Source organism: Electrophorus electricus, chromosome 17 (genome assembly GCF_041902795.1).
Source record: "Electrophorus electricus isolate QZ-2024a chromosome 17, ASM4190279v1, whole genome shotgun sequence".
In the NCBI taxonomy this organism is placed as follows: Eukaryota; Metazoa; Chordata; class Actinopteri; order Gymnotiformes; family Gymnotidae; genus Electrophorus; species Electrophorus electricus.
Window position 1 is genome coordinate 17,737,217 of NC_137513.1, and position 12,784 is coordinate 17,750,000.

Genomic DNA, 12,784 nt, shown 5'->3' on the forward strand with positions numbered 1-12,784 from the left:
GGATGACGATGTGACTTAAAGCTTCCTCCTACTAATCCAAAGAACAGCACCGATGTCTGCTAAGTAAGGCCTAGCGTGCAAACGTGTGTGCAGAGAGGCCTGCCAGCATGTAGAGTTGTTTGAGGATGCACAAAACCTGCGATTTAATGTCACAGGAGCCTGTAGCTAAAATCCCCCGTACTGGAGGCAGTGGGCTTAGCCCCGAAGAGGTAGGGAACAGACAGGTTTCTGGAGCGCAAAAGTATCATCGGAAAGGCGTTGCGAAAGTGTTACGTGTAGGCAAACGCGCACTCCTCTGTGGAGAAGTGAGCCGCGCGTAACCAGAGGAGCCGTGACAAAGAGGACGCTGCGAGGGTGGCGGCACGGAGGAATCCTAAGTCGCGTTGCTCATTAACCACAGAAACATAACCTCAAAGCCTACTCGCACATCTACTTTTAAAGGGTAACCTCAGAACCTCCCTCGGTTTTGTAATTCTTCATTTACATTTAGCTAGGAGCCGTACGCTAAACGTTTGGAAACCATGTAAATGCCACCAGAGCTACGGGTAAAAACACTGATTGTTTTTGTTTGTTAAGCGTGGTTTCGCACACTATTGTCAGCTTTCTTCTTGATTTGTCAATATTTAAAAATGCTGCTTTTAAGGCAGAGGGCGGAAGTGAAATAGCCGAGAGGCTAAAGGATAATCACAGTAATCAATCAATCATCTATTAAAAGAGAGCTAGAGTCAAAACAAACAACATACTTTTTCCACAGGGAATTAATAGTGCACCACCCACGTGTTGGATCCCCAACCGCCAACGGAGACACGTAATGTTGCCATATCAGGTCATAAAAGGAACCCTATACTCTAAGCTTGGGAGATACCATATCTTGGGCAATGAATAAATGAGGTTAGTGACTTTATATGTCGGCAGGATGTTTGGAGGGGAAACAGCATCATGGTAAACAAAAGTGACTTCACAGGACTAGATAATTTCCTTCCTCAGTAAGTAATTTATAGTAATGAGGGCTGTTAAGATCAAGATAATTAACTCAGAAATGTTCACAAATGCAAACCTTTGGTCTATCTTGGGCAAAGTGAAGAAACAGTTAATCTAATCAGTACTAGCACAAAGCAGTCTACCTATTATGGCTAGAAATTATAATTAGCACATTTATTTTAACAACCAAACTGATCATCTAATGATCTGTAAGAGTCCCCCAGTGACTCCAAGACTAGTCTAGCACAGTTCCCTTACAATGTTAAAACTAAATCAGCAGAAATGGCTTATCATTCATTTTCTGGCAATATTAGAAAAGTCCAGCAAATTAAATGTGCATGAAGTCAAAGATATTATACGGTAACTGTATTTTTGAACATATTTCTGCAGTATAAACTCAAGATACATTTGTAATACATTTGTGGAATATGTCAAAAGCAAAACAAGCATATGCCACCAGATACCATGTGACATCTGCTTCTCTGAGATTTTGACATTTTGGTTTTGCCAAAGTTATTCACATACTGCGCTGAAAATTCTTCCAAAAGAAATCACAGTTAAATACGCATTACATTCGTAACTAGGCAGGTCATAGTTTCTAGATGGGCAGCAGTCGCAGCACCCACACACAAGGCTTTGTATATGTCTCATACGCCATACTCCTCTGACTGATAAATGAATTCATTAGTATAAGTGCCAGATTACTGTTTTTTGTTTTTTATGCTGAAATTGAGTGCTTAACTTCAGGTGCAATATACGCCAAAACAATCTACAAAAGCACACAAAACAAAAACACAACACTACCTTTACTGCCTGAGTTGCACAAAAACAAACATAAACTCACTCCCCCAAAAAATGAGGATTACACCCTACACCAAGATTTATATACAAGATTATATACAACTAGATGAACAAAAGCAAGAGAGAGCGATAAGCGACGGAGTTCAGAAAACATCTTGGAGCCGTAAGAAAAAGCCAATTCAAACATAGCAATTCAAATCAATCAGCTTAGTCAGTATGAAGCTATTGAATGAATCTGAATGAGTCTTAATAATCCCAAGGAGGTGATCTCAGCGAAGAGAGACAGGGGAAGTAGAAATAAACTTGAATTCATCTGAACTGAAACCTGGAATGTTGTGAGAATCTGTAAAACATGAAACGGACAAACACAACACACCAAAACACCGGCAGATGTAACAGTGTTAAGAACAGCGTGATTTCTTTATAATTACATGTGTTTTTTATGGCTTGATTTTATCATATAGAGAAAGACTGCCTGACATTTACAATACGCTTGCATGCCGCCTTTATTATGTGTCTCACAGCAGACGCTGTCTTTTGCATTACTTTATAATCTCCATTTTCCAATCATATTCTTATTTAATATAAAAGAAATGGCCATTATAATCTCAGCATTAGAGTGCAGAGTTCACCTCTATTCAGGCACCACTGTGTGGCCTTCCATTCCAGAAAGAACAGTATTCTATACTACATCAGCTGTCATTTACCTCCCCTGAGACATGTACATTAGTTCAAAGGTTCTCATTTTGAGTACCTGATCCACATTATGAACTCTGTCAGAAAAAAAAAAGATTAGTAAAATAATGCACGTTTGGCTTTTTAGATTAGTATTACAATATATAGTTAACTAGCCACTTTGTTAGGAACTTCATTAGCAGGACCACTGTTGCCTGGATATTATTTGGATAGCAGCACCACATTAATGGTGACTGGGGGTTTTACACATTGCAAAGTCACTGCTGGATTAAGAGTCCAGTGGTTAGAAATGAACTACTGTTGAAGGGCGCACAGCAGTAGATGGTATGATCCAGAAAAGCAGGCTGGTTTTTCCCCCCCTTTTTTCTCAGTGAAGTGTGAAGTGTAAAATGATCTTGCATCAGATAGTAAGTGTTTTGTTTTACATCATTCTGAGACAGCACTGACATGAGCACTGCCAGATAAGAGATACTCTTCTTTATCCCTCCACAATCAGCAACAGCCACAAAAATAATGAAATAAATAAGCCTGCCTACATCAACATTATATTAGAATAATATTAACATAATATTAACAATATATTAATGTTATATTTATCAGAATGGAAAAAGTACTGAAAACACACACACACACACACACACACACACATCTCACCATGCAGTTTTTTTTTAATTATTATTATTCAGAGAGAGTCTTTCTAAGAAGGGTTACAGCTGTAGTCAAATAACACAATGCTATCAGGATGGGTAGTGAAATTCATGGTGATCAGGCTGTAAGAATGAATGCCCTGTGCTTGGCCTCAAATAAAATGGCCCAAGTAGAAACTTCAGTGTGGTGATGTCATGGGTAGAAACATTTCCTCTGCCTATCATATTGCTGTGGGACATTTTCAGGTATAAAACAGGTGAAGCCTTTATGCTTCTGTCCCTTAGGTGAATGTAGTCACGGTGTATAGGGTTTCAGATTCCATGAGCAGCATACAGAAGCCGACTTCAGTGGATGTAAAAAGTGACGGCCCACATTATATAAAAAAAAAAATAAATAAATAAAAAAAATAAAAAAAGGTTTAGTCAATTTGTCATCAAGGTCTAAAAATTTCCATATCAGGGTATTTGGGTGCCTATTCAGGTTGATGGATTCAGTTTAATTTTATGGTCAAACCATGTGGTCTTATAAATATGAGAAAGAGAGAGAAAGAGAGAGAGAGACAGAAAGGCAGAAAAAGTACACAAACATTCTGATAATAAACAGCAAATAATTTTTACCTTTTAAGTCAAAAGGAGAAAGATTTGACTGGGGAATCCCCAAAACTGGACTCTCCAGAGAAAGTTGCATAAGTTAAGGACAGATAAAAAAGTAGTGGTTGCATCACGAATGAAAAGAAAATCCCCAAATAATACTGCTCATTCTCTGTTTATCCACTCATCAATGAATGCATTATTTAGATTTTTTACACATTATTTTTCATACCATCTTTTTCATGACTGCTTAACTGTACCACCTTTTGCTGGAGGCCAAGGATGCCAATGTCATGTAAAACACAAATGTCTGGAGAGTGGGGAGGGTGAGCAGGCATCTAATTCAAATTAGATTGTGATTTTAGACACAAAGTCATAAAAGAAAAACAATGGGAATTTCGAAAACTTGAATCTCCACAGGGAAACCTGTACATGCTGGTATGGGCATGCTAGCAGGTGCTGTCATTACAAGGCAAAAAACAAAGCAAAAATTCTGCTGCTTGTCTTCTGATCGTTTTAGGCTATGACTGATAATTTAAGACTCTCTGCAACTACTGCTCTGTCCAGTTTAAGCTGCAAGATGAACAGAAGGTCTGTTGTGTATAGTATTTTGTATATTGCATCTGCACGCCCCTTCTTTTGCAACCCCAGGTGGTGATAGGGAAGCCCCATGACAGGAGAGGCACTGTTTGTGTGTGGAGACTGAAGTGCTGGATTGCTGACTAATGAATTTGCTGGCTTTTGGCGTGGATCCTGCTAAATCCTCCTAATTGCCTTCCTTCACATTAAACGATTCAGAGACTGAGTTTGCATTTTGTGTGCACATTGTTGTTCTTACTCCTCCATGATTGTTCTACGTTGCACTATATTGGACTGTTTGCACTTGTGTAGCATGTTGTCGGTTGCACTGTTGTTTTGTGTTGCACCATGGTCCTGGAGGAACATTGTCTCGTTTTTGTTGTGTACTTGTATATAGCTGAAATGACAATAAAACTTCTTTTAACTTGAACTTTCGAACTTGAACTTTGAACCTGAACTGATACAATTTAAAGGTTAGCGGCTGGAGCACTGAAGACAACCACATGTTCATTCATTGTGCACTTTTACTTCATTGTGCACTGAAATGTTGTAGGTCATTGTTCACTCACCAGCCATTTTATTAGGAGCAATGACCTTGTAACTACATTTAAAAATCATTTTATTTGGGTACACCAGTCTGTCTTATAGCTACATTTTATAGATGAACAATTACAAACCACAAACTTTGATGCACAGTTCATCAGTCAGCCTCTTTCCTGTTCATCACAAATCTGTTTCTGACAATATCCGTGCAGTATTAACACTTGTGGTATTTTTGTGGTTGCTGAGTTGATTGATTATAGGGCACATCAATGCTGCTGGGAATTTCTCTGCATCTCAGTGTGACCAGGCTGAGTGATTTTGCAAACTACAAATAGTTTTTGAATTAGAAACTAACCACAGACGAAGGGTCAGAGGACAGTTGCAGGTGGATCATAGACCATAACTGTACATCTAGTAAGAGTTGAGGGTTTTTAAGTATGTTCAGCCATACTTACAGTCATTTAAATACTGATGACACATCTTTATAGGGTAAAGACATGAGAATAAGGGAGGTAGGAAAAAGAAGAAGAGATTTCACCCAATTTATCAGACCAAACAAAGGAAAAGCCATCACCACACCTTTAGTACAAAGGTAGAGTCTATGTGCATATGGCTGTGAAGTCATATATAAAAAACCTGAAGAATTGAATTGACCTAAAAATGAAAAAAAAAAAAAACCCACTGAGCAGCAAGGTTTTCTTTTACATGTGAGTATAACATGAACAAAAAGATTATGGGTGATGGAGAAATTCCGAAAACATGGATTCATTTTGCAAAAATACATATTAAACAGGGGTTGGTTTTTTTTGCAGGAAGGAAAACTATTGTTGACCAGTGTAATAATTCTGGAAACATACCCAGAATATACTAATCTAAAAACTAAAAGCCAAAAAGGGAAAGAAAAAAGACAGCTAACGCTTCCTTTTTCTAGACACCTTGTAGCAGTTAAAAAATGAAAGGCAAAAGCCTGCAGTCACCTGCACAAAACCTGCACAAGTCGTAAGAGTGCTATAGACATATAACAACGTTTTTGCTGTTTTCTTTCTATGTAGTCTATCTCTTCTTAGAGCCAGTGGCAATTGGACGACTCAGCTGACAGTAGGCATTCATTGCCTTTAAAACCCAAACTCATAAGCATGCTACAAACAGCGAACTTGTCACCTAAAATTGTCACCTTTGTCAATTATTATCCTATTGGCGGGCCAAACTTCCCTCTCTGTATGTTGCACCTCTGGACTGGGTTCAGTGCAGACAGCTTCACATTTTGTTCCCATGGTGTTGGCTTTCTCTCACTGGTGGAAACTAATGAACATTATTAGATACACTTATCTCTTCAGAATGAAATTATGTGCATTTAAACCACTGAGTAAAACTTTACTGGTGTGATGAAGTGGTCAGTGGTCATTTGGTACTGATCCTTTTAATACTGTCGCCTATATTGACTTGATTACATGTAACATGTAATATGTGCTGTCAAAGTTGTTCAGCTGAGGAACCACAAAGTCTAAAGAAGGAACAAATCTATTTCTTGACATGAAGGGAAAATATGTCAAAGCCTCTATTTTCACACTTCAACAAGCAACCATTGCATTTAATTTTTTGGTGTTCAAATCCAATACGGTTTACACAGAGCCTCATGGAGTTCAAGTTCAAGTTCAAGTTCAAGTTTGGTTTATTTGTCACATACATAGTCATACACAGTATAACTCGCAGTGAAATGGTTTTAGAGCGCTCTGTCCAAACTGAGGAAAAAAAACAGGGGTGCATAGAGAAATATATATTCTATATATATACAAAATATATTAACAATGTATGTACAATATATGTATATTATGTTTATATACACAATGTACAATGTATACATGGATATGTATATATGTATATGTATGTACACAATGTACAGTTCCATCTTACAATTGAGTCAGAGAAGTTTAGCGCATATATATATATATATATATATATATATATATATATATATATATATATATATATATATATATATATATATATATAGAGAGAGAGAGAGAGAGAGAGAGAGAGAGAAAGATTCACCTAGAATCATATATATATATATATATATATATATATATATATATATATATAGAGAGAGAGAGAGAGAGAGAGAGAGAGAGAGAGAAAGATTCACCTAGAATCATATATATATATATGAAATGAAATAGCAAACTAAAGTATTAAAAGTTTTCCAAAGGTATCATAAACCTGATTATATTTCTGTACATTTACATCTGGGACTTTTAATTTAATGTGTGCGTGGTTAGGGGTGGAGTGGAGGCGTTGTGAGAGAATGTTGGTGTCTGTGTGCAAACGTTCTTTCCCTTTTCAAACCAACCTCTGCTCCCCTTACATCACTGGACTTTCCCGTTCTTTTTCATATATGCCACTGCAGCTCCAATAAAAACACATTCAACACAAGACATCTTTAAACAATAATCTGAGTGAAACACTGAAATACCTGCTGTCAGAGTCATATACAGAGTCACCAACTGTGAAATTAGCGAACCAGCGTGAAATAGAGGTCTACAAAATGACAGCAGCAGATCTTGAAATGGGTATGGAGGATGTTTACCAGAAAACGGTGACGAGCATGAAGCCTTCTTCTGGATCAGAGATGTGGAAGATAGTGGGAGCCATCATCTTGGTAGTCCTCTGTGCCACAGCTGCTGTCTTTTGCACATGGCGTTTCACGGTAAGCCTCAGGTCACATAATAGGAACCTGGTTTACAGCATATCTCTCATACCGATCAGTATGAGAGCAAGATAAAGGACAACAGAGAGTAAGGTTCTCGTGATGATTCTCCACAGACTCAGGGTCCGCAAGAAGACAGACACAAGGACATGCACAGCACCCCTGGCACAGGTACATGGACAGACAATGATTCATCAGAACAGTTTCATATGTTTAGAAATCTCAAAACAAGTGAGACATTTATAAGAAGAGTATTTCTGAGGTCATGTTCTTGATGCCTCTAACTGATCAGAAAGCTATGAAGTTGAACTTGAGGATCAGGACATGTCAAACTGAATGAATGTTTGCGTGGTTGTGTGTGCAGTGATTAATCTGTAGTGCCATTGTTTCCTCTTCTTAGCACACTCCCAGACAATGCTAAAACGAATAGTCAAGAACAGAAAGGCTGCTATTCACCTCCATGGTAAGTTACAATGTCTAAGCTCTTTGTTTTCTTAATAACTACTGAAACTCTAGGTGTTTTTCTTTTCCTGTGCTATCATAATAGAGCAGATTGACTTTCCCTACATCAATCACCTTTTATGAGTCATTAGCCACTATGTTTGCAATAATGTGATTATGCAATACCAAGGCACACTCTCAGAAGAAAAAATATTTTAAAATCTGTGAAAAGCTATACGATAAACACATCAGCAATGTGACAAAATCCTATGCATTTCTTACGGAGGCAAAAGTGGATTTTTAGAAGAAGGGGAGCATTTACATTAAAATTAATCACAATAAAGTAGAAAATCAGGAACCATGTCCATTAGAAGACAAACCTTAGCTCATGTCATCTTCTAGACATTTGAATATATAACAGTTAAACAACAGTTCTCCAGTTGGAGTTAACTGGGACTCCTTCAGTTTGTCTCTGAAGAGAATCTACATTTTGTGTCAGGTCTAGCCTTTTAATCTAAAACAGCCTAAAACGTGATCAGAAAAGGTTCTATCTGATGCAATACATTTCTTATAACTTCAAACTATGTGGGGATTTTTTTTACAGTCTTTTCATCTATGGTGTGGGAATGTTTCTTATCGAAGGGTACATCAGGATAGCATACTTACTGGGACACTAGGTGCTTGTAATGCCTAATCAAAATGTCTGCCTACTCTAGCTTCAGGTCAAGGCAGCAAAGAAAAGTCACTCCAGTGGGAGAGTGATGTGGACCAATCCTTTTCCAAGGGTGGACTCAGGCTGAAGGACAACATCATCCTCATTCCATCTGATGGCATCTACTTTGTGTATAGTCAGGCATCGTTCGCCGTGTCCTGTGGGTCAAGTGAGGAAGACATGGTGACTCTGAGCCACACTGTTCTGTGGTCATCTCTTGCGTCCCCTTCAGCTGAACCAAAGGACCTGCTCAACGGATTTAAATCCGTCTGCCAAGCCAACATGCAGGGGCAGAAGAATGAGGACCTCGTGTACGACGTCATCTATCTTGGTGCCATCTTTCAGCTTCATAAAGGGGACAAACTCTCAACGGAGACTACCCATGCTAATGAAATCGAAGACCATGGTGCCAAAACATTCTTTGGGGTGTTCAAACTGTAAGAGTCTTGAGGTCACATAAGACCTGTGAAAGTGCAAAGACAAACTGTTTTATGTTAAAACATACAAGTTCTAATTCTCAGAGTGTGGAATGTGAGATTGCTAACTGCTAACTGAATACATGACACAATGTGTCAGAACTGCTGGAAAGCTCTTCAGTCTATTGATTGTATTACAGTATAATGACTAGTCTGCTAGTAAATCACTCAGCTGATGAACAGGAGATCACTACTCCTCAGAAGTCAATAGGCCAGTAAAGTAAGCTTGTATATAATATATACTGAGAAACATGCTAACATAGCTCACTACAGTATGTGCCTATGTTGTAACTACTGCACTTTTTCATTATTGTTTCATTATTCATTCAAGTCAAGCAAATATATTTAAAAGATATGCGTATTTAACACATATTTCTTTATTTATTACATTGACCTATTTATTCTATTTATTTACTGGGTGTGAATTAAAAACATTTTAAAAAGATACTGCTCTTTGTTTTGTAATCTTTTCACGCTAGCATTCAGATAAAGCATCTGGTATACTGAGAGGATCTATTTAACATCCTTAAACATATTGTTAAAAGCTGGAAGTAGAAGCAGCTGAGAGGGCTTTCTTTAGGAAATGGTTCATTGTGTGAGTCAGACCCCACAGCATGCTTTTTTCCTCACCAGCTACATGCCAGAGCATTTAACATTGGCTGCACTGTTTGTTTCCTGCTACTTCCTGCTACTGTTCAAGAATAAAGCACACTGTTTTAGCTTTTTGAGTTACAATTTGTGGGGTTCTGGCTGTGTGCCCAGAACATGAGTCAGCAGTACCTCAGATAAAGGGCATGGCATCAGTTTTCAAAAGGAAATACCACTTAGTGATAAAAAAAAATAAATAAATACTGTAATTCCACTCTGCATTGCTCTGTACACAATGACCTTTGTAACAGAGTATCAGTGCAGCTACAGTGGATTAATGAGGCCCCCTACAGGAAACAATGAAAATTATTAAGTTGTTCATGCATTCCAATCTAAAAACATCCCTGTCAACATGGCAAAACTAACATTTGCGAGACTTTTGAAATTATGATTAGAGTAAATTTCCATGTTTCACTTTTTAATTTTTCTTTCTAATTTGTTGGAAATTAACTGTTCATATGTTACTGTTCAACAGTTACTAACAGATCACATTTAACAAGTGTTTTAGTCCGCTATACAACCTTTATGGTCAGTGCAAAACAATGGGTTTTATTGTACCATAACATCCAAAACGTTTGCATATAAAGAAAAACATTATTTACGCATTGTATTTGCAATACATATATTAAATATGCATACATTTTCAAAATGACAGGAATTTAGTTGATTTAAAGATGGATTGATTCTCAGAGTTACTAATTTATAGTGAACACACATAATAAATAAATATGTATGGTGATAATATAATGACATACCCTGAGCTAAATGACTAAATATGATGATTACATGCTGAAGGAACATATGAGGTGCTATGTTTAAACATGTCCAGCTGAGCAAGTTAACAGAATTACTTGCAAGTTTATCATTTCAAAAGTTAAAATAGTGTCATATTGTGCAAACGCAAAATTCAGTATGTCTTATTGTCGTATCATAAATCATAATCTTATTATTGAAATATTGCACAATAAAATCAGTACTCAGAATGATTGTCTTTGAACAGAAATACATTATCATCCAAACTAACCACTTTAAAGAGAAAAATTATGAACTATTAAAAGGTCCCATTTTTTCTTTGACACAGACATACTGTATCTTTCTTAAGAGTGCACAGTAAATAGTTTATGTAAGGCTTAGAAATGTACTAAATCCAGAAAGAAATTACAGGCATTTTTACAAGGTAACTCTGATCTTAAAAAAGTGGAATGTGTAGCAGTCTCACCATGAACACTGCATTGTTCCCTCTTCTGTTTAGCTGCTACACATGGAAGTGAAACATTTTTAATTGATCCAGCACCATTTTGCCTCTGTTCTTTGCAAATAGCACAGTGTGGCCACAAATAAATCCATTACTGGAAAATAATAATAGAATCCGTAGTACAATCAGTGAATTCACCAATTTTCTGAGCCAATCAAATGATTAAATAGCTAATATTAATTTAATTTAAGGTCTTTTATCCCACCATAATTACCCAAATTTCCCAGTGAATGGTAAAGAAGATAGTACATATAAGCTATAAAGGGTATGCTATAACAGCTGTGCTATAACCGGTATGGTATAACAGGCATGCTATAACATGTGTGCTACAACAGGTGTACTATAACAGGCATGCTATTACAGGTCATGTGTGGAGGAATGTGGGACTGCATTTAAACACAATATTCCAAGTTTAGATGGGCACTTTATAATTTTATAAATGAAATGATAAATGTAGAGGATTACAAATGTTCTTTCCCTCTCTAGCAGAGTAAAAGTTAAAAACAGAGATGTTTAAGTTAAGTTTAAGGTGTTAAAAACTGATATATTCAAGTATAAAACATTAATTAAAATTAAAAGTGGAGAAATACAAAAGAAAGAAAGAATGCTAATTTTATTAGATTAGAATCCAAACTTGAATGTGTTTGATTGTGTAACCATGAGACCATCAGATTGTTGTGGAATACAGATCAAGCCACTTGACCTTTGGCTCGATGCAGTAATGTCAAAGTATGTGTCTGTGAAACAGTGGATGAAACATTGCTGTAACTATACATTGGTGAAATACCTGTTTTAAGTAACTGAAACACTAGCCTACAATAAACGATCCTGAATTCATTCATAGTCTACTCACTTCATTTCTCTCTTCCTTTCCTGAGAAGCAGTCTTTATGAAATTCTTTTTTTCCGTTTGGAAGGAACGTCACCTGAAGGAAGACTCATTTAGTGACAGGAAGCAACAGAACAGTCTTTTTTGCAAAGAACTATGGGTGGTTCATGTGAGTCTACTTTATTTAGTACATGAGTAGTCTCTGAGGGAAAGGGTTTTAAACGACAGCTTCTCTTCTGAAAAAGAAGATCAGGGACTCCCCTTCAAAAATGACTTCCCTTGGCTCCAACAAGCTCTTGCAGGGTATTTCCCCCAGGTGAGAACATTATGTGGAGGAAGAGCAAATTGCATTTTCTACTGAGTTTCATCATCTGTCTCGCTTCTGTAAGAGCACCAGGACTGAAATATCTTTCTGTCTGTGTACATGGGGAAAGATCAGGTCATATGTACTGACGCAAAGGTTAGTGATCAAGATACTAGAAATAAGCAACATGGCCTTGCCCTGATTACACTTCAGTAATCTGCTCAAGGCTAATTTATTCTGAGTGCTTTATATACCTGTGTAGGTGTTACAGTATTAGCACAGCACACCTGCATAAATTGCATGTTTCTAAACACCTGTTGACACACAATAGGATTTTCATATTGATACAGTGGGAGATAAATAACATGCCATGACAAAGACATAAATATTGGTGGGAACAGAGGTAATCAAATAATGCACTCAGAGAGTCAGCATGCCCAAATTTAGAAGCAAGTTATTTTAAACGACACACTATACTAGACCTACTCAATGCACAGCCCATCAAATGTCACTCCTGGCTGGCTCACTTGTAGAGCAGAGGCAAACGGCTGTTGTGGCAGTGGTTCCTGCTTAAC

The 12,784-nt window shown here is 37.2% G+C and overlaps 2 protein-coding genes across 8 annotated transcripts in view; one reads left to right on the plus strand and one right to left on the minus strand.

Moving 5' to 3' along the window:
- The first annotated feature begins 7,175 nt into the window (after window positions 1-7,175).
- tnfb (tumor necrosis factor b (TNF superfamily, member 2)) lies at window positions 7,176-9,726 on the plus strand. The gene is made up of 4 exons (XM_027024484.3): window positions 7,176-7,545; window positions 7,662-7,716; window positions 7,946-8,008; window positions 8,703-9,726. Exons 1-4 carry the CDS (start codon window positions 7,384-7,386, stop codon window positions 9,137-9,139), a joined length of 717 nt encoding a protein of 238 aa, XP_026880285.1. The 5' UTR covers window positions 7,176-7,383; the 3' UTR covers window positions 9,140-9,726.
- Window positions 9,727-10,223: 497 nt separating this feature from the next.
- The window catches only part of gabbr1a (gamma-aminobutyric acid (GABA) B receptor, 1a), a 44,381-nt gene continuing 41,820 nt past the window's right edge, over window positions 10,224-12,784 (minus strand). For all 7 annotated transcript variants that reach the window (XM_081699829.1, XM_035534272.2, XM_027024482.3 and 4 more), the window contains one exon: window positions 10,224-12,784. This exon is cut by the window's right edge and continues 218 nt beyond it. In XM_081699829.1, coding sequence (XP_081555955.1) covers window positions 12,733-12,784 — 52 coding nt within the window. In that variant the 3' untranslated portion in view covers window positions 10,224-12,732.

What these genes read in the sequence shown, in the direction of transcription:
- tnfb (XM_027024484.3), top strand. Translation starts at nt 7,384, where the DNA reads ATGACAGCAGCAGATCTTGAAATGGGTATGGAGGATGTTTACCAGAAA. An exon ending in TTTGCACATGGCGTTTCACG is followed by an intron (nt 7,546 to 7,661) that starts GTAAGCCTCAGG and finishes GATTCTCCACAG; the next exon opens with ACTCAGGGTCCGCAAGAAGA. An exon ending in GCACAGCACCCCTGGCACAG is followed by an intron (nt 7,717 to 7,945) that starts GTACATGGACAG and finishes TCCTCTTCTTAG; the next exon opens with CACACTCCCAGACAATGCTA.